Below are 27,550 nucleotides of genomic sequence, written 5' to 3'. Positions count from 1 at the left end.
CATCCATTTAGGTGTTATTATTAATAAAATCCCCTACGTTTGAATATATAATTCAGACAATGACTATCTGATTCCACAGTGCTATGAGCCTTTACACAGCGCCATAATTGTTTATGAGTAAAATGAGGTGGTTTATGAATGTAATGGTTTAGGAGTAAACCAATTTCACTACTCCTACTATGGCGTAGCCGTAGATTTTTCATATTAACTAGATAATGCAAATGTTGCTGGTAACCTTCCAATGGTGAATGTTTTGTTTCTTAATATTAATTAAAGTAATCTTCCAATGGCGTAGCCCTGACTCATTAATATTAAGTACGACACCTTCGCCATAGTAGGAGTAGTGGATTTTCACACATTGACTCTCGCACACGACCAGGCGTGTACGCCTCGTGAACTCATGGACGAGCAAAATGGCGGGGAAGAAGCTCAAGTTTAATGATTAATGTTAACGATTATTTACACAGGAGTTTCGCAGTTGGCGCAACCCACGCACGAGCTTTAAGTGTTGGACGCGGCTCGCGTGCATGTGAGTCGACCGATGTACGGCACGTAATAACAATTTATTCAAAGATGGGTTATGGTTATATTACAATATAACTTAGATGTGTTATTATCAAAACATATGTATGATGTTTTATGCATGGAAGTTTAACAGAATATGATCTCGCTTCGCAGATCATCATGTCTTTATTACGAATGTTGAACAGACTGCGAGGATCTGTGCACTGGAAACAAGGCTTTGAGTATTTGGGAGCCAGTGGCGTTCATCCACACAGCAAGAGATTGCAGCACATTTCAACACATGCAACTTCATGCAACTATCAACTGCTGCATAACTGCTTAGGTGAGATATTTTCCTCCACTACATCAAGAACGTGTTGTTTCAGAACTGTCCTCGTTTATCATGCAGCTTAAATTGCAATGCACGTGCATTCCCAGATATAAGTTGCATTACAAAACTGAAATGTGGCACTTTATTGTCATTACATGTTTCACTGAAATGTGTGGAACTACCAAGAAAAAATTATATTTAAGTATTTATGTATAAAAATGTAATAAATTAAGAATATTTTTGTAACTATACAATCTAGAGCAGAAGCTAGATATTTTGGTGCTAGCTGTGTGCTTTTTATTTTTTTTTATTTTTTTTTTTTTATTTATTTATTTTTTGGCCACATGACAACAAAATGTCTACCTACATGTTGGTTACACCACCTGACATTGATTTTTTTTGGACAAAAGTTATTTTAAATAGGAATCATTTTTAAATTAAAAAAATAAATAAATTCTGCTACACCACTCATGCCAACATAACATTTTTCAAGAATATCAGCTTTTATTAATTTTTTTCTGTCTCCATAATGTTACACCACATGACATTTTTTACTTAAACCCCAGAAAAATTTATAAATAACTTTGAATTAATGAATTAAAAGCTTGTTCATTATAGAAGAGGTGTATTCAAGTAACTGTGTTCTGTGAAATGCATTTGTAATGTATTTTTGAATAATTTAATAGATCTGGACAAAACATTAGAGTCACATTATTGACCCACATAAATTTATTATATTATACATATACTATATAAATTTGGTAACACTTTACAATAACAATCAATCACTACAATCGACACAACGTTGAGTGAGTGACGGAAGGGAAACCTAAAAAGCTGGTTTCAATGTTACATTACTCTTAATATTGCACCATATATACACCCCGGCCCGTATACACATATATATATATATATATATATGTCTAAGTATTGCATGATTATTGAAAGTGTCGATCCCCGCAGATATTAATGCTGATGTGTGTGTAATTTTTCTTGTATCCCAGTTTAATGTGCAGAGACAAATAAAAGTAAGCTATTTGTAGGTAGATTTCACCTAAAAGTGTATCACTATGGCTCAAAACTGTCCTCTGAATGATTGAACATCCTCACCAGCCCGACACAGCAACATTGACTCAACCAGTGGTGTGAATGTGAGGGCGGGACTATCTGTTTTTACAACCAATGTGAGACAGGGATTTCTGAAATCAGTTTGAAGACAGTGATTATTTTCACACACTAAGCTTTAAATTGCACAACATAATAAACAGAAGCAATAGTTAAGCAATGCATCAATCATAAAATGAATTTACGTATATCCACAGAGCTCAACTATTGCGGTCTTGTAATGCACTTTGACTATGTGTGGCTGAGAGACCACTGCCGCTCGGCTGCATGCTACAACTCGAAAACGAACCAGCGTAACCTGGACACAGCCAGCATTGAGCTGAACATCAGACCTTCAAAGAGCAGAGTGGATGAAGACTACCTCTTCCTCACATGTGAGTGCACCATATAGATTAAAGGGATCATGTAAATTCTCATTTACTCACCCTCATGGCATTTCTAAACCTACACTGTGTTATTTTTTTTGTGGAACACAAAAGGAAAAATGTCAAACAATCTTCACGTAGGTTTTTTTCCATTCAACAAAAGTTCATAGTGGCCATGTCAAAAAAATAAAAACAATAAAATCACATTCAGAAGTTGTCTATACTGGACAACTCGTCTATATCCTGTCACTATCTACCTGTCCGTCGATCCGTCTGTCTGTCATCCATATCCATCCATCCATCAAAGCATTTTTTTTTTATTTTCGTCCAGTAAATGACTGTGATTAGCCCATCCTGGTAAGTGCTGAGAAAAGTAACAGGTACCACGTGAGGGGGTCAGAGATCTAGAAGGGCTCTGAGGGGATTGCACGATACTAGTTGGGTATTACCAACTCATACAACGGAGGGGGAGTTCAGTTTTTTTGTCTGACTATGACAGACTCCGAATCACATAATTGTAAGGCTTGCTGGTATTTCATACTCGATATGTTGATTTAAAATATATAAACAAGTACAGATGCATGATTAACACTCTCATGTACACCTACGGGCAATTTAGATTTTCCAATTTACTTGATCTGCATGTCTTCGGATTTTGGGGGAAACCGGAGCACCTGGATGAGATCATGCAAACTCAACACAGAGAGGCCCACAGAATAAATAACAGCATGCAGGTTTGGAACAAAATGAGGTTGAGAAAATAATGACAGAATTTTACATTTTCAACTATTTCTTGGAGACTGTGCCTGGAATACACTCATTTGTTAATGTTTTTTTTTGTCTTATGTTGGCACACGCTTATTTCAATCTTGGTCCCCATTTCGCGGTGAGCATCCTGGTTTTCAAAAAATATTTGTGCAAAAACAAAAGCGCATAAATAATTCACTCTTACATAACATGCATTAAGTGCGCACTGAAGTTCTCTGTAAAATATTGTTGTACTTGCTTCAGTGTGAAATCGAAGGATAGAAACTTCTCCGCACAGATTGTGGTCTTATTGTTTAGATTACTTTAACACTCTCCCAAAACAAAGATGATATCTCTTTCCTAAGTAAAGATAAGAGTCTGTGAGAACGACAGAACTTTGACTCTTACGAAACTCAGTGGAAACAGCTGACAGACCACCTGTGAGATTCATTTTAAAGAAGATTTTATTATTACCTTGAGGTGTAGTTACACAGTAACTGCTTTGCACACTCTCTGTTATGACTTTTGTGTCTGTGTTACTTTGGCCCAAAAATGCGTAGATAGATTGGTTACATATTTCAAGATACATTAGCCAATGAAGATGTTAAATGCATTTGATAGACTGTAGACTGACATTATAGTAACATGTATTTACTATTGCAGTATTGTGAAGTTAGAATTGACCCTATTTACTTTCTTAATAAACATTCCAGGTTTATTATAAATGATTCGTCAGTGCACATTATTAGAAAGAAAAAACTGTGCTCAACTAAACACTTCTGTGAGTTCGCTAAACTGTGAACTGTGGTCATTTCTTAAAAAGACAGTACCGTTTTAGCACTTGTTCTACAAATAAATGAAAATGCTTGAATAATACAAATTATGCATGTAAACAATAAACATGTGTCCAAAAAATCTATGCAATATAATGCAATTTTAAGACATCATATTAATTGATGAAATATGAATTTGTAAATTTTTAAGAAGTTAAAATATATCCAAAATAATGAAAACTGAATGATTAACCTCTCCAGTCCTATTTTTGGACAGTCTCCTGAAATTTTTCACACTCAAATATACGTAAAAGCCCACCATTTAAATATCATCATCATATTCTGCATACCCGCTAAAGGAGCGTTGCCTTTTTCATTGTACGCTCTCAACACTCTCTACCCTGAGCTCACTTCCAGACAGTGAAAAGACAGAAATTGTGTGGCAAGATCGTATTCAATAGCTCTCCACCTTCTCGGTCTGCCCACAGGTCGTTTCCAGGTCTTTGGGAGACTATACACGATGGTGCATATTGCTCGTGCATGGTCCTGTTTGGATGCCAATCGAGTGACATGTCCAAAATATTGTAGTCACCTTCTACAGATCTTGACTGAAATCGGCCATTCTCCAGTGCATCTGAAGATCTCAGCGCTTGTTGTACGCTTGAGATAGGATTTCTTAAATATCCTTCTTAAGCACCACTGGTGGAATGCATGATTTTCTGGTGTAGTGTTGTTGTTTCAGACAATGTTTCTGCTCCGTAAAGTAGTACTGGTAGAATGTAGACCCCATAGAGGCGAATTTTGGTTTGAAGTCGTATATCTGAGTGCCAGATGTTTCTTGTTAGTGATGTAAAACATTAATGAGTGATGCCAGTTTGCCTGGAGTCCTCAAGTTAACTGCTTCCTGTATAGTATGTCAGCCCAAGTAAATGAAGGACTTGCTGACCTCCACATGGTTTCAGGCAATAGGCACAGATGACAGGCATGTATTTGATGGGACAGTTGTCTGGATCTTGGTTTTATTCCAGTTGACCTCCAGCCTAACTGGCATGCCTCCTCATCCAGAATCTCCAAGAATAGGACAAGGACTTCCAGCATCTCCGCAAGGAGGGCAACGTCATTCGCAAAGTCCAGATCAGTAAATGTTTCATTGCCAAGAGTTATTCCTGTTACCACGATGGACAGTTCTTTCCATGATGTGATCCATTGGGATGAAGAAGAGGTTGGAGGACATCCTGCAGCCTTGCCTAATTTCACCATTGATGGGAAACCAGTGGGACAACAGGCCGTCGTTCGGTACCGCATTCAATGTGCTCGTGAACAGTAGGGTTGCCACGGTGTACAGTGTTATCGGTTTACTCGATACAAGGGACAACACCAGTGTGAAATTTTATACTGGCTAAAAGGGGGAAAAATTATGAATGGAACTTCCATTATCAATACAATAGCCTAACGAAGAGAATAGCTTTTAATAAAGAATATTTATAGGAGAGTGATACCACAATAGATTTTGCACTCCCAGTGGTTACCTTTGCCTTTGTAGAATGGGAGGATGATACCTCTTTTCCAATCCTCAGGAATCTCCCCACTAGTCCAAACCTTGTGGTTGATATGAGTTAGCCAGTCTATACAGGAAGAACTGCCTGCCTTCAGCATCTCCGCAGTGATGCAACATATGCCTGGAGCTTTTCCATTCTCTGTTAGCTGCATGGCAGCCATTACCTCCTCATGGGTAGGTGGGTCACAGTTGATGGTGTTGCCCAGCTCTACATCAGAGTCGTTCTGCATGATGGTAAAATCTACAGCCGATTCATCCAGCACTGTGGAGTGGAGTGGGGCTGGAGATGGCCTGTTACAGGAGGTGGCCATCAATGTATTCCTTCCAACACTCCAACTTCTGTTTTTTGTCAGTAAGGAGGTGACCATCACTGGCGCCTATTGGGCATGATGTAGGAGGAATGGCAGAGCGTAGTCTTCGCAAGTTGGCAAAGGCATCCTTAATTTGGCCTAACCTGAGGTCTTCTGCAGCCTTCTCATTGGCCCACTGTTGACGGTCCTGGTGGGATACTAGCCCTGCACTGCTTCTGTAGTAACTTGCACTCTTCCTCCTTGTTCTGTAGTCTGGCCAGGCATTTCTTCTCTATCAAGTTCCATACTGTGGACTAATTGCCAGAAATTGGTCAAATTTTTTCAGAACCCAGAACATTCCTGAGAACAAGAGCTTTCATTTGATATATGATTTCTATATAAGTGCTACTTGAAAGACTTTTATAGTCATATGAATATTTCTAACCCATGACCTCTAGGTGGCGCTGATTTTTGACGTGAATGTTTTCAGGGCTTATTTTGTAACATAATTGCAGAAGTGATGGTTATCTATGAAAAGCTCAGATTCTAAGGTTTCAAACGATACCCCATATGTTTATTTACATATGTGTGAAAAAGCAACCTTCGAAACATACTCACCATTGTTTATGTGAAGTGATGAAATCTGAATATTTTGCTGCATGTATCATCTTTCCTATATGTTATCTCTTAATTAAGTAATTTCCATGTTTTTTGGGTTTCCCATTTCCAGGGCCAGATGGTCATGTAACACGCTACAAACTAGCCTGGCTGGCTCAGAACAGCTATGAGGGCCAGAAGAGAAGTTCGGTACAACCTCGTATCCTGTGGAACAAAAACATCTACACCAACGCTAAGGTACCCTCTGCCGGCTGGGACAAGTTCATGAGCTGTGACGAGGAGCTAAAGAACTTCCTCAACAACTTCCTGCTTTATGGAATTGCCTTTGTTGAAGACGTACCAGCGACCCTGGAAGCTACGGAACAAGCAAGCCAAAGAGTGAGCCTCATCAGGTCAGAGCTGCGTATTGATGCTCCTACATTCATAAAAAATATCCTCCAAACCTCATCTGATTGTTTCTTTAAAAAAAATATTTCACCCAAAATGTAATTCTGTGATAATTTACACACCCTTATGTCATTCCAAACCAGTGTAACCTTCATCATTGGAACTGCTAAACTTAAACTTAAAGCTGACGTACGTCAATTCTGCGACACTAGTGCCAACGAACTGAATTGCGAAACTAAACTAATACAGCTTTCTGAATATGCCTGATAGTTCCACCTCCAACTCACACCATTGGTTGAGTAACTTTGTTGGGGGGGGCTCTAAGCTGTTTGCTTAAAAATACAGATGTATTTTCATAGCACCACAGAGACACAGTATTTACAGTTTTTGAGTTTTAAACTAATTACTTTTATGGTCATTTTTTCAGTCTCCATTCACTTTGGAAAAGAGTTGTGTGAACATTCTGCTAAATTTGACCTTTTGTTTTCTATGGAATTAAGCAAACCATACAGGTTTGGATTGACATGAGGTTGAGTAAATGATGACGGGTGAACTATTCCTTTAAAATACTGTAGGCGAATTATTTAGTACAGTTGCTACTTAAAATGTACGAAGTCAAGTCAGTTGTTGTTTCTCAAGTGTGCTGCTCGCCAGGCGCCTTTTGTAAGGCACTTGAATTCTTTTGGCTTTGCCAATGATGACTAATGAGCCAGTGCTGGAGCTATAATTAGTCAGACTGTGCACTTTCTTTTCTTGTCTAGCTTTTTAAGGGAAGTGTTCTTAAATTCTCTCCAGTGTGTTATTTTCTCATTTAATCCCAAATATTCCCACCCTAGAGAGCACAAAGAAGCTTTATACCTAGTCATAATTGTAATAATTGGAAAACATAATAAAAGTTTCCTCAGTTGACCAATAAGGCCCAATAGATAATTCCAAACGTTAAGGTCATTTAAGGGAATAATTCACCCAAAAATGTAAATGCTCTCATTATTCACTTTTAGAAGAAGATGGAGCTCTGTCAGGTCTTTATAATAAAAGTATATGGGTGCCAGCATTTTAATTATGCAAAAGTCATATTTAGACAGCATAAACGGAATACCCACAACTTCAGTTGATCAATTAATGTCTTCTGAAGGATAATTGAATAGGTTAAAATTATTTTCTTATTTTTTTGTCAAATTGTGAGAATTATTTCAAGATGAATGTACCGTTTGGGCTTGCTTTTATCACAATGCTGTTCTGTAAATAACAATGTAGTATTTCCGACATTCTGTTTGTTTTATGAAGATGAGAAAATTATCACCCCCAAGTATCATGCATAAATGTTTTTTAACAAGGTGCAAAGATGTTGAAATAATCCTCACAGAGTTACATGAGCTTGTCTCTCGCTCACACATTCAGTCAGAGATTCTCAGCCGCAAGCAAATAAACCGTAACAAATTATCGGCGAAAACATCGGCGTGATGATAATATTTAGGTTTCCCAGGTTATCGACCAATAATATACCGGCCGCCGATATATCGTGCATCCCTAGTGTTTTCTTGCTTCTTTTTATGGAGCTTTGAAGCTGGAATTAAATGGCTCTGGTCATGTGACTATTTACATCACCCATGTAAAATATTTACTTGAATACAAGACAGTCTGCACTTTCTGTACAAAATACAATATTTTGAATATATCTAGACAAAATCAAATGTGACAAGTGTATATATATCCTCTTAGTCCTTCTGAAAGCAGTCTTTAATGCATTGATAATTAAGATTACTTAAGTGAGGCAACTCTTTGTTTCTAGGGAGACCATGTACGGGCGGATATGGAATTTCACTTCAGATTTCTCTCGTGGAGACACAGCCTACACAAAGCTGGCACTGGACCGCCACACCGATACGTCATACTTTCAAGAACCCTGCGGGTAAACACCATAATCAGTTTGGCTTTACTTAGCTATATATTTAGTTTTATAAAGTAAACATAGTCAGGTAGAGGGTGGAAAATGATCACGATAAACTAAATCTCTATTACAGTATGACTTTGGTATTTGCGGTCAAAATTGACCGACCTTTTTGAAAATGAATAGGAAAGACCAAAAAACAGAATTTTTTTTATCTGTCAAATACAATCCTATCAGCCAAAATGCAGGGAAAAAAACAGACATAAATTACAGGGTGAGTCTCTAAAACATCCTCAGTGCAAAACATACACACCCACTCACACACAAACAACCAGTTTTGTCCCCACCAGTTTTAAAAAGCTCCCGTCAGCTAAGTGTTTTAAAGCAGAAGAAACAATGCCAGTTCTTGGGCAGGAGTTTCCATTTGATTTATTAAAAGATATATTTACATTAAAATATTATTTGAAATGATCTACATATTTAAGAGTTTAATGACATCATAAAATAACAAGAACAACTGTCCCCACCACGTTTTGAAACAAAGTGATGCCCGTTTCACACACACACAAATGAACTGGTAAGACTATAACGCAGAGCCTTTGACATTTGTCAAAAAAATGACTATAAATCAGTCATAATGCTAAACACACACACTCCGAAAAGAAGGGGTGAGACGTTAACACAATGCAGAACACACTCACATACACACATACACAGAACCAGGGCATCAATAAGTGGAGCTCTGCAGACATCTTTTGGTCATTGTTGGCATCACAAGTCAAAATGAACACTATTATTCAGTTGCCAGGTCATTAGGAGTGTATTAATGCAAAGCAAACGTTTATGTGTTCTTAATGTCACTTTTTTGATCAGTATGGTGCCACTTCCCAATTTTGAGCCAGGAAAAACCTGTTAACATTTAGAAATGTACATGTAAATAAGATCAAAATAGCATAAAATTCCAAACAAAATGCATAATTGTATTGTTCTTCAAGGAAAAAGAATTGTATCATAATCATCATCCAAAAAAAAGGGTTAAACATCTGACCCTTCTGATCAAAAAGGACCGCGAATACCAAAGGGAGGTGCACCTTTTCAATACCATAGGAGGGTTAAAAGCAATGCATTTTGTTCTTGATAGCTAAAAGAAGCCAAAGGATGCAAACATTGTCAGATAGAGTTCATTAGTTTACTGTTTAATCTGAGTGGCTCTATCAGATAATGATGAATATTAAAGTCCACCTGTGAACAAATGAGCTACAGAGAAACAGTGATTTTTAATTATTTTGTTGATGTTTGTATAAGCATCCAGGTGTTTCACTGTCTGAGGCACGAGGGTACGGGCGGCAGAACTCTGCTGGTTGATGGCTTTCACGCTGCAGACAAGGTCCTCCAGCAGACCCCGGAGAACTTTGAGCTGCTCTCTCGTGTGCCAATCAAACATGAATATATCGAGAATCTGAGTGACCACTGCAACCACATGATCGGAATCGGACCGGTGCTCAATGTTTATCCGTGGAACAATGAGGTGTACATGATCCGGTAAGATACCTTTTTTGTTTGGACAACAAATCATATTATGAATATTTTTAAAAATAATGTGATTTGAACATTTATGATAACCATTGATTTACATTTGATTGAACATGCAGATTTAAATGATTATAATCAATAAGATCAATCAATTGTAAAATAATGAAAAGGCATAAAATTGTGTGTGCAGATTATTCATTTATTTAATTAAACTGTAGCCTTTTGCGGTTTAATAATCTTATTTTTTATTGCATTATTGCAATTTCGATTAATTGTGCAGCCCTACTTTTATTGTAAACAGTTAATAAAATAATTGTAAAATAAATACAAGAAAAATAATATAAAATAGTTAATAACATAAAGAGAGATATTTTAAGTGAACTCCATCACGCCCTTGAATACTGAAATGTTTTGCTGCCACAGTAACACAATCGACATGCTGCTTCCGAATGTTCATGTATCCTGAAATCGACCTTACACTGCTGAATTACTAACAAGCGGCATTCCCATCAGACATAATTGCACCAATTCAAAAGTGTTTGCTTTTCCCTGTGGCACTACGGATGAGCAATCTCAGAGACTCAGGTTCAGGTCCAGTGGAAACCAGAAAGTAATCGTGTTCACATAATGGTGAGTATCATTCGAATGTTGCATTTTCGCTGTGAAATTACATTTTTAGGGTTTGGGTTAGGGCATAGAGTTCATAAAATAAAATATGCATTTCTGTTGACTGTGTTACATCATTTACAACTAAAAATACAACTCGCTTTTGGCGCCACTCTTTGGAAATTTCACTTCAACAACACTTCCAGCTTCGGCCACTGGAGGCAGTGGTTTTCCATATTTACAATGTGTAAAAACCATGTTGATGCACTATTTGAATGCACTGTCTACTTTTTATCAACACAATGTTTTGCAATATAAGCTTTTATAAAGCAACAAACAAAATACAGTTTTTTTCCCTGTGGTGCTACTAATGCTACCTTCACGTGCTATCTGAATTTTTTTTAAATACGAATTTGCTACTTGGGAGTTGTACATGAACACCACCTCAAGTCATAATTATGGCTGGGGAACTCTTGAGTTAAATTCGTTATTCAAGGTTCTGAGTTGGGAGGAGACATGGAGGATTATAGTTTCAATAGTGAAGCTACCATATTATTGCTTGCCGTTTCAGTCATATACATTGACGTATATCAGTAACTGTTTTGATGCTTATTGTAAGTTTTTACACAGAGAAAATGGCATGTATAAGACCAGAATTCCATCATCGTCAGCCGCTTGGCTAGCATGTATTATGGTGTCACAGTAAGAGTTCCTCAAGAAATATGCATGAATGGATCTGGCATCCTCCATGTTTCCAACAACAAAGCACTTGAACGTGACGTGCTCATAATTATGAAATCAGAAGTGGTAAGTAGGATAATTCCAATAGCAGCATAATAGCACGTTGCACATGTAATCTCCTTGACACGTGTTCTGTTCCCATGGAAACCAGGAGGTAATCGCATTCACATTAACAATGATGGCCGTGGTTCTGAGGATGCATTTTCACTTTAAAATGACAATATTACTCCACTGATGGATAGGTTTAGGTTTAGTTTGAAAGTAGAGTTAATAAAAATTACATTCCTTTTGACTGAATTTTGTCATTTACAACAAAAAATACAAATCGCTTTTGCCACCACTCTGTGGACGTTTCACTCCAACAACACTTTCAGCTTTGGCTAATGGGGATTTCAGTAAGCACAGACCCGATTTTAGCAGCAGAACTTTCGACTTCCTGATGATGAATTCACAGTGTGAGAAGTGTTCCTCACAAAGCTTGGAATAATACATTGAAAATACACTTTAAACCCTTTTGGTCAATAAAATAGGATTTTAGAAAGCAAGACAAACAACTGTTGTTAACTACTCATCCATTGATCCATTCATTCATGTTCCGTTCAGTAAAACTGACTGAACCTAGATCATTTCAGCTGTTTATATTCTGCATTTTGGGGTAATTTTGGTAAATGGTAAATTTATTACCATTTTGATGTATACGTGATCATCCTCATCTTGTGGATAAGATTTCATGATGATAACGTTTATAATTGTTCTCAATTAAACATTTGCTATAACCATTTTATAATTTATGGCTGTTAAAAAAAATCTATATTGTAGCCCATAAATATCAACTTGTCAGGTTGGGTTTCTGTCTGACGGGACCGTGGCTTCATCGTACCCTGTCTGTCTCGTGTTTGGATGTTCTTTGTGTGAGCGCACAGGTCCGGTTGTCCGCGCTGTGTGCGAGTTACCACCATGCGCTCTCCGGTAATGTCATGGTCCTGTCAACTTGTCAGGTTGGGTTCTTGTCTGACGAGGACTGTGGCATCATTTGTGTTTTGTGTCCGGGACATGGTGTCTAGATCCTGACTTCCTGTCTGTTTCGGTTTTGGTCTGTGTCAGGATCCGGACACTCATGCCCCATGTTCTGTTTGTTCTGTTCCAAGCGTGTTAATGTTTTCGCCCTCATGTATTTCAGATGCTGCTGGGGCACCAGCCCCTTGTTTGTTCATGCCTTTTGTTAATCCCCTCACGTGTCTTGTCCTTTGCTGGATTGTTTGATTGAATGTTAAATGTAGTTCAGTGTTGACTGAATGTCTTGCTAGATTGTTGTTTGGTGTGAAGAAACTAACCTCACTTTCTCTGCCTAGTTGGTCCTGTCTCATGTATCTGTTGATTGTGGTACCGTGTCAGGTGACTAGTTGCCTTCCAGTTTGCTGCATGTCAGCTGGATTTCCATGGAGGATACCTCGTCTTTGCCTGCGTGTCGGGAGCATCATTCTGCACCTCACTAAGCTTCAGTGGAGGATTCCACAAATCTATTCCTCGACATCCACCGTGACAGCTGATATTTATTGTAAACAAATCCTTTGAACTGTTCCTCTGGATTTGGGTCTGTTTTTCTCGCTATCGCGTGCTATGAGAACAATCCAGCCAAGCATGGACCCAGCAGAGGAATCCACTCTTCGCTCCGCCTTCTCTCAGCTTTGCTGGTACATCAGCAGGATAAAATCTCCACATCTAACCGGGCTCTGGAGATGATTGCTTCTCAGCTTGCTGAGCTCACATCTGTCATGCAGCAGCTCCGCCAATCTCCCGATGCTGGCCCCTCTCAGGAAGCATCTTCACCAGCACCGGCGGTTACCCATGTTTCAGTGCGCTCTGAAGCCCATATTCCCCTTCCTGCCCCATATTCAGGTGAGGCTGGTTCCTGTGGCGCATTCCTTTCACGATGTTCCTTGTTCTTCACATCACAACCCTCTGCTTTCCCATTGGAGAGAATGAAGGTGACATACATCATCCTGCTCCTCACTGGAAGGGCTGCTGATTGGGGAACCGCCATGTGGGACAATGGACGTGCTTGTTGAGCATTATTCTTAGCATTCGCCACGGAGCTCACAGTGATCACTGAGGCCATTCCCCTGCCGCTGCCAAGGCCCACGGCCACAGAGGCCTTTTCACTGCTGCTGCAAGTGCCCACAGTCACGGACACCGATCCCATGCTGTTGCCTGCGCAACAGGAGTAAACATAGGGCGATGTCACAGTCCTGTCAGACAAAAACCCAACCTGACAAGGTGTCATCGCCCCATGTTTTGTGTTGTGTCTTTGTGTTAGTGGACAGGTCTGATTGGCAGTTACCACCATACACATGTTATTGTCGAGCGCTCTCTGGTGATGTCATGGTCCTGTCACCTGTCACGGTCCAACACCTCCTGTCAGGTTGGGTTCTTGTCTGACGAGGATTGTGGCATCATCGTTCCATGTCTGTCTTGTGTTTCATGTCCGGGGCATGGTGTCTGGATCCTGATTTCCTGTCTGGTTTGGTTTTGGTCTGTGTTGGGATCCGGACACTCATGCTTCTGTTTGTTTTGTTCCAAGTGTGTTGACGTTTTCTCCCTCATGTGTTTCGGGTGCCGCTGGCGCTGCCGCATGTTTCCATGGTAACCCTGATTGTTTCCATGGGAACATTGATCATGCCAACTTTCAGCTGCAAGCGGCACCTGCCCCTTGTTTGTTCATACCTATATTAATGCCCTTGTGTGTCCTGCAGCTCTGTAACGCAGCAGAGTAGCCTCTGCCATTGGGAATGTAGATGTTTCACAAAGTAATTTAAAATAGTAACTTTTATAGTGTAAAACTACATTTTAAAAATCTAGTTGGCACACATGAACATCTGCATAAGCTATTGCTGCATTGCATACTGTTTTGAAAGAGCTGTGTTTCACTGTTGTTTTGCAGGTATAATAACTACGACCGTTCTGTGATTAACACCGTCCCTCATGACGTGGTGCAGCGCTGGTATGCAGGTCACAGACAGCTCACCACAGAACTGAGGAGACCAGAGAACGAGCTGTGGGTCAAACTCAAACCTGGCAAGGTATGCAGTACTTCTGCTACACACACATTGTTGTGCTCATATTATTTTGTAAGTGGGTCAATCTCATTTCAACTGTTAAGAAGATGTCCAGGTCATATTTTACCCCAAAATCAACAGATAAAAATAAGACATTTTATTTTGCATGAACAAAATGAAGCCTGTTTTAAGGACCATTAAGAATTTTGATTGTGACATTATTTTCAAGACTATTAAGTAGTGATTAACCAATAAAGTCCCCGATAAAGCAGATCTAGACAGTTGGTGCTGGGGCGGTGGAGGGATAACGCTACACATACTGCACCGCTGTAGCCGTTTCCTGATGTATTGCGTGAGGCGAGTAGCAGCTTTAGATATATTGACACACAGGAATTGGGTGCATAGGATGAGTTGCACCTGTTCGACCTATCAGCTGCGCGACGTAGAGTTTCCCAACTGAACTTATTTGTCATTTCCAAAAAGCCACTATTGGTGCCAAACCGATATGTCTAACTCAACATTTAAGAACATTTCTACCCCAAAAAATCTCATTCTAATTATTTTAATGTGAAAAAACAATGCTATATTATTTAAATGGTTACACTTTACATTAAGATTCTATTTTTTTATCATTGACCACGTTTACATGAACTTAAGAAAACTGTTTATTCCAGGGTTTTTGCTGAAAGCACCATTCTGAGAAGCCATTTAAGGAGTAAGAGAAAGCAGTTAAACACACCCATGTTTCTCCCGGAAAACACTGCTTGTGTCAAGTGTATCTGTCTGCATCTGAGAAGAGTATAGCTGCAGGCATTGCTTCAAAAAGGGCCGTGAGTGCCAAAGTGCAATTGAAGATGGAGGGAGCCCCTACCCTAACCCTTTCCCTAAACTTAACCACAAAGATTTAAAAAATAAAAAGTTTGTAAAATCATTAAATATACAGTAAATTAAAATTCCTTTGAATACAATCATACTGCTATATCACTAGGTGGTGACAGTGAGGACCAATTTATATAAAGTGAAGAGGAGAAGAAGCTAGCAGTATGTTAAGGTAATAGGCTAGAATTTTCTGGAGAAAACAGAACAGATGAATGATTATCTTACCATTTATATATAGTGGAATAGAGTTAAGAGCACTTCTACAAAATTTCACATTAAGGAAGTAAGTTAACTTTACCATTTGATATGTGAAATACATTTTAAAAGTTATTCTGTCATATATAAAGAGTTAAGAGAAAATGAATAATACAGAAATTGCATACATTTTTAAAGTTCTTGTAGCCAATAGAATCGCTTGATGATCCAAGGGAGATGCTTCTAGTCTTGCTGGACACACGAGGTATAGCTGCAGGCTGGATACCTCGAAATGGGGGCAGAAGCTACAAAAGAGGACAGGGTTACTCCAAGGGGGAAAGGGGTGTCACTTTCAGTCACAGTTATGGTTAGTTTTAGAGTTATGGATAGGTGAAGGTGAAATAAACACAACTAACAGTGTAGGAATGTGGCATCCAACTGTTCCAAGACTTCAGGATTTCGCTGGTTATTTGGAGGGGGCTTAAGTAGTGGTGGGCGCGTGTTGTAGTTGTCTTGCAGGACACAGACACACCACTCTCACTTATGTGGTAATGTAATGTTCTAACAGGTTTTTGAGGTGTGCTCATGTGCATGAACAGATTGAATAACAAACATCATAAGATGGACCCCAACAACATGTCAGTACAGTGGAAAGAATTCAACATTTCTGGGAGTACAGGGGAAAAAGTGCTTACACTATAAACTATACCCATTTATATAGTCCAGGGCCGTAACCACAATATACTTTGATGGGGACAAGTTCCCCCCCAATAATCAGATATGACCAGATTGTCCCCCCAATAATTGATATTCTAGTTGCTGTTCTGCTGCAGTCCATTATGCACTGCTGTCTAATTGTCATTAAGTTGTTGCAGGAGTAACATTTAAGGACATTTTAACATTTAAGGACAGTGTCATATATTCTTAATGCAAATATTATTAGGTAATTATTTAAAATCAGTTTAAGATTTTCTACATTTCTCTGACTTTAATTCTGAATTTTTTACAGCACCTCTTAAGACTCTACTTTTAAAAGAGACCATTTTATTTTGAGTATGTCTTGTCAGGTTTGTGCTCTAAAAATGAGCCACCTGTTAAAGGACTAGTTCACCTAAAAATGGAAAATGTACTTTTACTCACTCATTTACTCGCCCTTATGCTGTTCAAAGCCCATATGCTGGGGTTTTTCTTGGAACATAAATATATATATATATTTAAAGCAGCTCTATTCCATAGAATAACAGTTTATAGTGAGCAGGAGCTTAAAGGATAAATATTATAAAGCACTATTAAAGGTTCAGTATAAAAACATCATAAACGTAGTCCATATGACTCATGCATTATATTCCAAGCTTTATTGGGCCATACAACAGCTATGTTTGTGGTATTTTTATAGTGATTTATTTTCTCTTTGGACCTTGACAGCAGTGGGTCAATATGAACTATTTTTGTATGGAAAAGAGCAGCGTTTGGATTCTTAAAGAAAAAATTGCGTTAAGATTTCACTGGGAGGAAAAAACAACGAGGGACAACTTGAGGGCAGTAAATAAATGAGTATATTCTTTTTGCTACCCAGCTGACACAGTCATGTAATTTTACAGATATATATTGCATCCCCCAATGTTCAAGACAAGGTTACAGCTTTGATACACAGCAATGTAAACTATCAACGGTCCCTTACGTTCGTTCATAAGTGCTTGTACATTGAGGGAGTCGTGGATTTTCTGTAAGAGGAAACCACTATTGAAGTGCAATTCCACTGCAGCTCACGATAGAAAGATTAAGGAAACAAACACCGCAACAACTATGGAATATCTGAAAATAATGCAAAGCAACAGAGAATAAAATAGAGAAGTCTTTCTCGGATATCACAGGGAAATGATGTTGCTCTGGAGAAATCTGCTCACTGACTGAGCTGCATGTATACAGGAGTAAAGAGTACGCCGCTTATACAGTGCATGTAATCGGGAAAGCTTTTTTATCGCAATTCACCGCATTCTTGCAATTTTCTGCTTTCTGGTGTCCGTATAAATGTAGTCATTTGCAAATGTATTTGGTAGCATGAGATGACAGTGAACAATAACTTTTTACAGCATTTATTAAAGGTGCAGTATGTAAGATTCAGAAACACTTGTTATGAATGACACCTGTGGCCTTTAAGTGAACTGCAGCCAGTTACCTGTTGCTTGTGCTAGTGCACACACTCCATAAGGACACGAGCATCGGCCAAAACAATGACGTCACGTACAAAGAGACTGATCGTGATTCACTGGGATCATGCTGACAGATGAGGTTACATCTCATGGTTATAATAATAAAAATAAAAAACTGGCCCCATTCACTTCCATTGTAAGTGCCTCACTGGAACCTTGATTTTTGCTGCTTCTTTTTTTAAGAAACAGAGGGACGAGTCAAAATACATTTTTGTGGTACATTATGCAACAAATGCTTTCAATTGAGCTTAATTTGTATTGAACGCGGAACATTCCTTTAATGGTGCAATATGTCAAATGTTTCATGTAATATTCTCCTTTTTTTGCCAACGTGTGAACGGCTTGTAACGCAACTTAAAAAATGAGTCCTTCCTGGACTTCCTAGGTTGCCTATTAAGCATGTAGACTGATTTCCATGCAAACGGAGCATGTCGCTTTTGCCGGGAAAATCCAAAGGATGTGACACTTATGCGTGCTCCCGAGAGTCTTGCCTCAGACAGTAATCGCTTCTCTTCCGCTATTCAACAGAGACTACAAACTGCAACACTAGGTAACGTTATCTTAGAGATGGAATCCAGCAAATGTCCGGCTCCCAACATAACACAGACTCCGACACAAACTCTGAGTTAGCCATAAAAAAAACATTTATCTACTGCATCCTGTCTGGCTAAGCGGAAATGTGATCGCGGTTGAGTGAAAACTAGAGTGAACATCGGAAGGGCATTTGATTCCTGGAGGGACCTTCACTTGGTTTTGATCGATATATCAAAATGTCAGTTGTGATGGAATCACATCAATTCTGAATTGCGTCAACATATATAATGTACAGCCTATTTTAGAAACAGCTACAGTCATCATCCACCACATTTAGCTAACAGCTATTGATAAAGCTGACTAGCTAGCTAATGCCGACATAGGCTATCATATAAATGCAGTCAATTTATCATGCAAAGAAAAGTGATTACTTCAAACTACAGTCACACATAGTCAGACCTATATCCACACTTTGTTTTAGCCCTGTTCCAGCACTGCAGAGTCGAAAATAATATACAGACTCAAAGTTTGTTGTAAAACAATCATAGCTGTCATTTTAATTACGCTACCTCATCTGTCAGCATGATCCCAGTGAATCACGATCAGTCTCTTTGTACGTGACGTCATTGTTTTGGCCGATGCTCACTCGCTCGTGTCCCTATTAGGGTTGCAGCGGTATACCGGTTTCATGGTATACCACGGTTTGAAAATTGACGGTTATCATACCATGTACATTTGCTTATCTACGGTATTGAGAAAAAAATGCAACCAGACGGAGAATCTCACATGCGCTTGCGCATCTCCTTTCCTCCTCGTCTCCCTGTCAGACTCGTCAACTTGCGTCTCTCACACACACAAATGCAGCGGAGAAAATGTCAGAGAGAAGCGAGCCGAGGGGTACTGACATGAGTGTGTGAGTTAAAGCAGTGTTTCACAACTTGTTTATTCGGACTGGGTCGCGGACAGCAGGGAAAGAGCAATGCCATGGTTCTCCCATTGAAGATATTTCAGCGGCCGCCCAAAGTATAGACTATTTAGGACTGCCGAGGCAGATTTAATAATAATCTTGCAAACAGCTAAAGCAGACATGGGCAATTTACGGCCCGCGGGCTGGATCAGGCCCTCCACATGGTTTAATGTGGCCCCCGGCTCATTTATCGTAAAAGTGCTTTTATCATTCATTGGATATTTTGGTTAACTTGCATTCGGTTAACGTGTCTCCAAGTGTTTAACATGATCAGGGTTGCCAGATAAGAGACGAAACACCCCCAGTTTGAGATTTATACTTGTGCAAATTGGAAATATTCCATCTAATGTTATACTTATTTTATGCAATCTGGCAACCATGCACCATGCACACGAGTGCACTATTTCTGTCTCTCGAACAAACTTAGATCTGTAGTGCAATATTCTGCTCAAGGAAAAGTGTTATACGGCCACTCTGTGTCCATTCTTGAGGCTGCTTGTGATGTTTGGTGCTACAAATTTTGCAGGTACAGGGCTCTACGCTAACTTTTTTCCCAAGGAGTACATGCGCTCCTAAATGAAAATGCGTGTATGTGCGTGTACTAAGGGACAGCACATACCTCCCAAATCACACATGACCCATGCCTACTAAAATCAAAGGTTATCAGTTGTCCAGCTGCTTTTGTATGTTGACCATCTGGCATACTTGGAGGTCAGCCAGCAGTCTCTCATTATGTCAGCAATTTGACCGATCATCTCCGCACATTGTTGTATGTGGGATTAATGTAAACTCAGTTTTTGTGGTGGAGTTTGATAAGCGGCCCAAATTTCACGAAAGGTTCTTCTTCTTTCACAATGAAGTATGCGACGTTTATCTTTATTTTCAGCTGCTTCCTCTTCTCCTCCTCAGACTGCAGCACTTGCCTCCTCAAGGCTGCTGACACTGAGCCTGATGGTTTCTCCACCGTGAGATGTTTCGCTACACTATCTCTTTTCAGATTAGCGATGGGCATTCCGGCTCTTTTCATAATTGGTATTAAATCCATTCAAATTAAATTATTAAATGTAATTACACTCTACCTTAACCACAATTTATTTAAAAATGCATTGATTTGTTAAGAAAAATAATACTATTAAACATTTGCATTTAAAGTATAACTTATTGTATATAAACAAAGTGCATATAAATCTAACCATTCAAAATGAATACAATCTGAACAGCATAATAGACAGGGCCACCGCTGGCCAAATTGATGCCCTACACGTGATATGAGCGTGAAGCGATTGTCTGTGTTCCGCAATTGCTTTCGGGTCCTTGAATAACGTATAGCGAGCGAGTAAGGGCAGCCGGTGGACTTTCTGGTGCCATCCTAGTGTAAGATGGTGCCCCCCTAGGGAGTTGATGCCCTACGCAAACTGTGTAGTGTGCATGTAGGTAGCGGCGGTACTGATAATAGAATAATGCACCATATCAAAGAAAAATAAATCATTTGCAAAACTGCAGCATCACACAAATTGAAATAAATGTAAAAAAGAAGGATGTTATTTCACATGTGCATTTAAAGTATAACTTTTCAATGTACATAACAAAGTGCATATAAATGTAACAATTCAAATACAATCTGAACAACATATGTTGGCTCCGCCCTCCCTCACGCATCTTTGGTTCATTGGTTGACACTGCGTGTCTGATTGACAGAAACAACAGGTGAGGCTTTTAGTCTGAGCAGAACTAATGTGCGCTTGAGCATTTAGGCCTATATTATTTAATTTTGTTTTTTCGTTATTTTTGAATCTTTTGATTATTCATATCTTAATTTTTTATTTGTATAAATAGATTCTGATATGCAAGCCGGCTCCCAACGTTCACCTACAAGAGCCGACTCGTTTGCAAATGACCATCACTATTTCAGATGCGGGTTTCCTGACACGAAGGACGAGATGCCCACCTGTTTCTGCCCTCTACAATATTTGCAGAACATGATGTTGTTTTCGAACTCTAGCCAAGGGAACATTTTGAGCCAATTCGCATTGAATCTATATGTTCTCCCTCCACCGGCTACAGTGGACGTTGAAGTGACAGCAGTGGTCACGGTAGCTTTACTCTCAGCATCCCTAACGTTATGTCTCCGGTAAACCCTGTGAAGAGACTTCATTATTTGAACCTTGCGAATCCCCCTCGCCAAATTCCTCTTTCTCCATCTCTTTTTCGCTTAAAATAAAATGCGATGTCACCTATAAAGATACTTTTTTCCCATTGTTCACCTTTCCCTCTCTGACTGGACCACGTCATCACAGAAAACTCTACTGTGGAATGTGGGTTTTGTAATTTTTAAACAAATATCTTAAAAAGGGGGGTTATGTTTGTAATCTTTAATCGCACACTGTGCTCGTAAATAATTTTTCCAGTTCACACATATCTATTTTTAGGGGCAAATGCGAGTGTAATACTCTCACTGTAGAGCCCTGAGGTAAACCTTCTCAGTGATTAAATTAAATATAAAAGTAGATCTCGGCATCATTGACATGCGAGCAAAAGCAAGCCAGAGATGAATAAGTATATGTATTTATTATTTGTGCAATTTAGAAATGTTGCAGTCCCTTCACACCTGTATGTTAATTTAACTCTTGCAGTAATCATTTATCATAGTCATGCAGTCTGTGTTATTCTGTTGTGTGCTGAAAGTCAAACCATCGAGGAGACCCGCATCATGTCCCTTTTAGCATGTATTCGGGTAATGTTTTAGAAAAAAATAAGTCAACTCGCCCGCTTTGCGACAAACATTAAAAGTTCTATAAATGTAATTCTTTTTTTTATTAAAACAGACCTCTGATGTAGAAAGTGTTAAATTGAATAATAAATGAACTGGGAAGTAGAGATGGTAAAATACATTTATAATCTCAGCCTTTATTCAGTTTTTTAATTCCTGATAGAAAAGTATCTATCTTTGTTGAGTAATACAATTCTTAAAACAATTGCAGACTAGTCCCATTAGTCACCGATACTCTTCAGAAAATTGAGTACACAACAATTTCCGTGCTTAAAAGATACAAAAAACAAATCAATGCAGAACATTGTATCTCAAAAGCAATACAATGTTGGCCCCCTTTACCAAAATAGTTGCCCACCCCTGAGCTAAAGGCTTCTCATCTGCACTTTCGCACGAGTGTAACAGAACGAGCTCGCGATCGTGATGTTCTCACTGCGCGTGCGTTCATCAACTGGGCTTCCCTTGATATTGCGGAGCGCAGACATCAAAACTGATGCGACCAATTTGAATTCTAGTGAGACTTTTGTAGTTTAAAGTGTTACGGAGGAAGTCAAGTCGAACCTCTCAACAGTAGCAGCCCTGACATGCCAAACAGCACTGAGGAGGAGAAGAGCAACTGTGCTATGCGCCCAAAAATAGATTTTACATGAGTAAACTGTTTAAGTAACTGTTATATTTTGACAAAAAGTTATAGTTTTATTTGAGATAATCTAAAGGTAGAATCTATTAGGCCTCATTTTATATCAACAGTGGCGGTTATAGTTAAAGTTTCAAGATGTGTTTCAGCTAATATTTATTTTTCATAAATACTGTAATTCATTACTATTATTTAAGACCAACACACTGACCTAACCATGGTAACGAGGAGCCTTTCCTTCTGTGTAATATGTGTATAAATATTTAATATTAGGTAACAAATGGGATAATAATGGGCTCATATAATTAATAATGTCACTTGATGCATGTCCTTGTACTGGAAAACCATGAACAAAACTATGCAACCCAGGATACATTCAATTCAGGTTGTGTTTAATCTATGGCAGGTCGACACTTGATTTCCAATGTAAAATCTGTCCTGAAGCAAAAGCAGTTGAGAAGCACTGAGTTAAATGTACAGACAGGAGCGGTCTATATTAACTGTTAATAATCATATTACTTCAAAACCAGTTGAGAAACACTGAGTTAAAGGTGCAGACAGGAGCGGTCTATATTAACTGTTAATAATCATATTACTTCAAAACCAGTTGAGAAACACTGAGTTAAAGGTGCAGACAGGAGCAGTATATGTTAACTGTTAATAATCATATTACTTCAAAACCAGTTGAGAAACACTGAGTTAAAGGTGCAGACAGGAGCGGTCTATATTAACTGTTAATAATCATATTACTTCAAAACCAGTTGAGAAACACTGAGTTAAAGGTGCAGACAGGAGCGGTCTATATTAACTGTTAATAATCATATTACTTCAAAACCAGTTGAGAAACACTGAGTTAAAGGTGCAGACAGGAGCAGTATATGTTAACTGTTAATAATCATATTACTTCAAAACCAGTTGAGAAACACTGAGTTAAAGGTGCAGACAGGAGCAGTATATGTTAACTGTTAATAATCATAGGACATTACTTCAAAAGCTCATTTAGTAGTTCATTTAACATGTAAACTAACATGCTTTAGTTATATAATATGTTAGTTACATTTTTTTTATCATGTTTATAATTCTGTTAGCTTTCTTATTTTCAAAAGGGAGACTTTTTTACACATCAATAAAATAAATGGTTTCAATTATAATAGTGTTTGCTCAAAAATAAAAAGATAAATAAAATAACCCTTCTGTTTTCACTATAATAGTAATTGTGTTATAACGTGAAACTGTGATATTTTCTGAGACGTTTATCATACCGTGAAAATCTCATACCGTTGCAACCCTAGTCCCTATGGAGTGTGTGCACGAGCACAAGCAACTTGAGTTCATTTAACGGCCACAGGTGTCATTAATAACAAGGGTTTCTGAATCTTACATACTGCACCTTTAATAATGCATTTACTGATGTTAACATATACAACTTTTAATGTTAAAATGTGTTCTATGCAGAAATGAACATTAACCAAAGATTAATAAATGCTGTAAAGGTATTGTTTATTGTTTGTTTATGTTAACGCCTGCATAAATAAATATAAATATGGTAATAAATACATCCTTATTGCAGTGTTACCAATTAAACTGTAAACATTTTTAAAGTACCTATTGTAAAAACTAATATAATTATAAGATTTTAAAATGTATGTCTTGACAGGAGGATACCTTATTGTCCCACAATAATGACAATTTGAGAGAAATAATCTTAAATTAAAAAATCTCAATGGTCCTAAAAATAAGCTATATATCAATTCTTTTCTTTTTTTTTATTTGAGGTGAAATGACACGTAAATGTTTTGTGAAATATAGCATGTATGTCACTTCTGGTGTATGACACTATTGTTTTCTCTAAGGTCCTTTTCATTGATAACTGGCGTGTGCTGCATGGCAGAGAGTCGTTCACTGGTCTGCGGCAGTTATGCGGGTGTTACCTGACCCGAGATGATGTTGTGAACACCGCCCGCTCTCTTGGTCTCCAGGCCTAAGACCCCAGATTCAGCATCCGCAGAATTCAAACACCTGTCATTTTTTTTTGGCATCTGGGAAGTTAACGTGAAATCAAATTTACCCAATTGAATTTCTTTATACACACTCCTGGACTTATTGTGCACGTTATTCCAAAGAAAAATAACATAACTATTGCTAATTTTTTTCAATAAATTAACTACTTTCTTTTCTTTCTTTCCTCTATCGATAAATGTCAACCAATAGGCAAATAGCTATTTATGCATTGTTGTAGTCAATGTAGCCTTTCTTAAATCTTGCCAATAGTTAATGCAGTAATTGAATGTAGTGTTGGAAGGTCTGATTCATTTCTGCAAACCAGCTCTTTCAAACGGTTTGTTTCAATGAACCGTTAAAAAAAAAGATTTAGCAATTATTTTACATCATCACGTAATAGTATGTAATTCTAACAGCCCAGCGTCATGTATACATACTCAAAACATTCAAATTAAGCCATATGTAAGCAGATTATTACTAATTTAATGGCATTTAAAATGAATGTTATAAAGGTTACAGGAATTATAGCAATAGATTTGAAAAAGAAGCATTACCTTTGGGAAGCATGAAGAATCCAAACAATTCCTGATGGATAAAATCAGTTCCTACCTTACATTCATCTTGTTGAATATTCTGTTTTACTCACACATACAGTATGTCACATTACAGAAGTAAAATGGCTTACCAATGCAATTTCATGTTGACTTTAAATCCATTCCAAGAAAATGCAGATCGGGCCATTCTATCACCAAAAGCTTAAGAATGGTAAGTGAGGATAAGACTTCAATAAAGTCTTCTCAACAGAGAGATATGCAGCACACCCCAACACAAAATCACTTTTTGAATTTGATTTTATAAAAATATGCACTAAACACTGTAGGTTCATGGCACAGGATGGCTGATGAATAGCATTGTATGATTAAGGCAGCATGGCTTTGAAATGCTTCTTTGTTCTGCAAGACAACTTACTATCATTGAAGATGAACTTAACCTTTGTTTGAATGATGTCAACTAATAGAATTTGTATTAGAGGATGTATCATTTAATATGTAATGTTTGATTTCCAAGCTAAACCAAATAATAGTAATGAAGCGTATCATTCAGATTTCATTTTTCAGAAATAGGAAATGTTGGTGAGAAAATGGCAATGGAAATTCCTGTTTTCATCTGAAGGATGATTTGCTAGAACCTCTGATGAAGAATAGCAGTCAAATTAAAACAGGCACTCTGACATTGTCATACTTGATCCAAATGAAAGGATATATGCTGTACTGTAGAATTAATATGCCAATAAAGCCTTTGTTTCACTTTAAACTTTGAAGAATGATGTCTGAATTGGGTTTAAATCATTGTAAATGCAGGGTATTCTTATAGGTTGGTACCTTAACAGCTGTAATGTGTAGCTGAGAATGGGTTTGTTAGGATCTGGCTGCAAGTCACTCAAAATTTGCCTATATACTGTATACATTAATCTTGGGGAGATTTATTTTATATTTTTATGTGTAGCATTTTAACATCCTGTATTTGAAAATCTCAAATGATTGTATACAGAGAAATACCAATGTTACCTCTAGAAAATAAATTGAATTCCTCACATTTCATGTCTTTAATGATGACTTTGATTATAGTCTTGTCAGTAAATTAATTAATGGGTAAATGGAAAAACACTTCCATTAATTTCTTACTAGATGGCTATATGTTGTGTTTATGTAATTCACTTCCATGTTTTTTTAGTTTAGTTTACTGTAGTTTAACTTCTAGCAAGTCAGTCCACTGGCGGCCATCTTTGAAACGCTTTGAAACGAATCTGTTTCCAGCCATGCAAGTGCAGCTCCTATCTATTTGAATGGGGAAAGACCCAAATCTCCTAAACTATTTGTCAAGATTACGATCAAAGAACATATTTCAAATCAGCAGTATAATCTGAGAACACTGGAATCATAATGTGTGCTTCTTTACCTCAGATTACACTTTAAAAAAGACGCGATTTTCCGGCTAATGCTCGTTCCTGAGTTGATTGACAGGCAATGTCACTCTCTAAAAGGAGATTGGCTCGTTTAACTGTAAGGCGGGACTTCCTTTCTATAGCTTTCCAGCTCAATTTCAAATTTTTGTGTTAAAAAAAAAAAAAGACATTTCTAAGTGACTGCTAGTCATGACAACGGGCCCCACAAGTGCAAAAATTATCACAACTTTAAAACTATAAAACCACTGTAAATGGGATGAGTGGATTTTTTTTTGAGAAAGCACTGAAAAATAATCACTTTATAGCTCCGACAAACAACATGTCAGAAAACTTTTTTCCCAACATAGGTTAAAATGTACATGAAAGTACAAGGGAAAGTGTGTATTTTAGGTGCTGTGACAAGTCAGCATAAAGATCTTAATCACCTTTCAACTTTTTTCCAGAGGTGCAAATAACTGTCTAAACAACTAAACTAAACTAAACAAGTATAATATATATGTATATATAGCTATACAAGATCATAAAATAGTTTGAGGAGGAAAGCGTCACACAGCAGGACGCTGATGACAATGCTTAAAATTTCTTGTCAACTACTATGTGTTTATTCATAAATGAAAATAAAGTTGGACAGAATATGTACATATATAAATATAAACAAATATAAATATATGTAGAAAGAGTGAAATGCCCAATGCATGGATAAGCGCTGTTTCTGCTATCCTTTAAACAAAGTAAGACTCAAATAGCCACATAGTAATATTTTTCATGACTTATTTTCTGCATTTTATTATGTATGAGCATTATTCAGCAAAATCAAAGTCAAATCTTTATTAAATTTATTTCGTTCATTTGAGCAGAATTAA

General features: G+C 37.9%; 1 protein-coding gene across 3 annotated transcripts; it reads left to right on the top strand.

The window, feature by feature from the left end:
• Positions 1 to 362: 362 nt before the first annotated feature.
• On the top strand, positions 363 to 24,901 carry tmlhe (trimethyllysine hydroxylase, epsilon). Of its 3 annotated transcripts, none has more exons than XM_052104210.1 (8): positions 363 to 529; positions 679 to 847; positions 2,158 to 2,334; positions 6,424 to 6,703; positions 8,491 to 8,610; positions 9,895 to 10,131; positions 14,411 to 14,549; positions 24,574 to 24,901. In XM_052104210.1, exons 2-8 carry the CDS (start codon positions 685 to 687, stop codon positions 24,703 to 24,705), a joined length of 1,248 nt encoding a protein of 415 aa, XP_051960170.1. In that variant the 5' UTR covers positions 363 to 529; positions 679 to 684; the 3' UTR covers positions 24,706 to 24,901. The 3 variants fall into 3 exon arrangements, with proteins under 3 accessions (XP_051960170.1, XP_051960169.1, XP_051960171.1); XM_052104209.1 differs by having other exon boundaries at positions 363 to 543; XM_052104211.1 differs by having other exon boundaries at positions 363 to 548.
• The last annotated feature ends 2,649 nt before the right edge of the window (positions 24,902 to 27,550 follow it).

The sequence above is a fragment of the Xyrauchen texanus genome, chromosome 34, assembly GCF_025860055.1.
Source record: "Xyrauchen texanus isolate HMW12.3.18 chromosome 34, RBS_HiC_50CHRs, whole genome shotgun sequence".
In the NCBI taxonomy this organism is placed as follows: Eukaryota; Metazoa; Chordata; class Actinopteri; order Cypriniformes; family Catostomidae; genus Xyrauchen; species Xyrauchen texanus.
Note: the sequence above shows the minus strand (reverse complement) of the source record. Positions and strands in the feature narration are given on the sequence as shown.

Excerpts from the sequence above, each read along its gene's own strand:
- tmlhe (XM_052104209.1), top strand. The coding sequence starts at position 439 with ATGATTAATGTTAACGATTATTTACACAGGAGTTTCGCAGTTGGCGCA. Across the intron at positions 848-2,157 it reads ACTGCTGCATAACTGCTTAG|AGCTCAACTATTGCGGTCTT; the intron begins GTGAGATATTTT and ends GTATATCCACAG. Across the intron at positions 14,550-24,573 it reads TCAAACTCAAACCTGGCAAG|GTCCTTTTCATTGATAACTG; the intron begins GTATGCAGTACT and ends GTTTTCTCTAAG.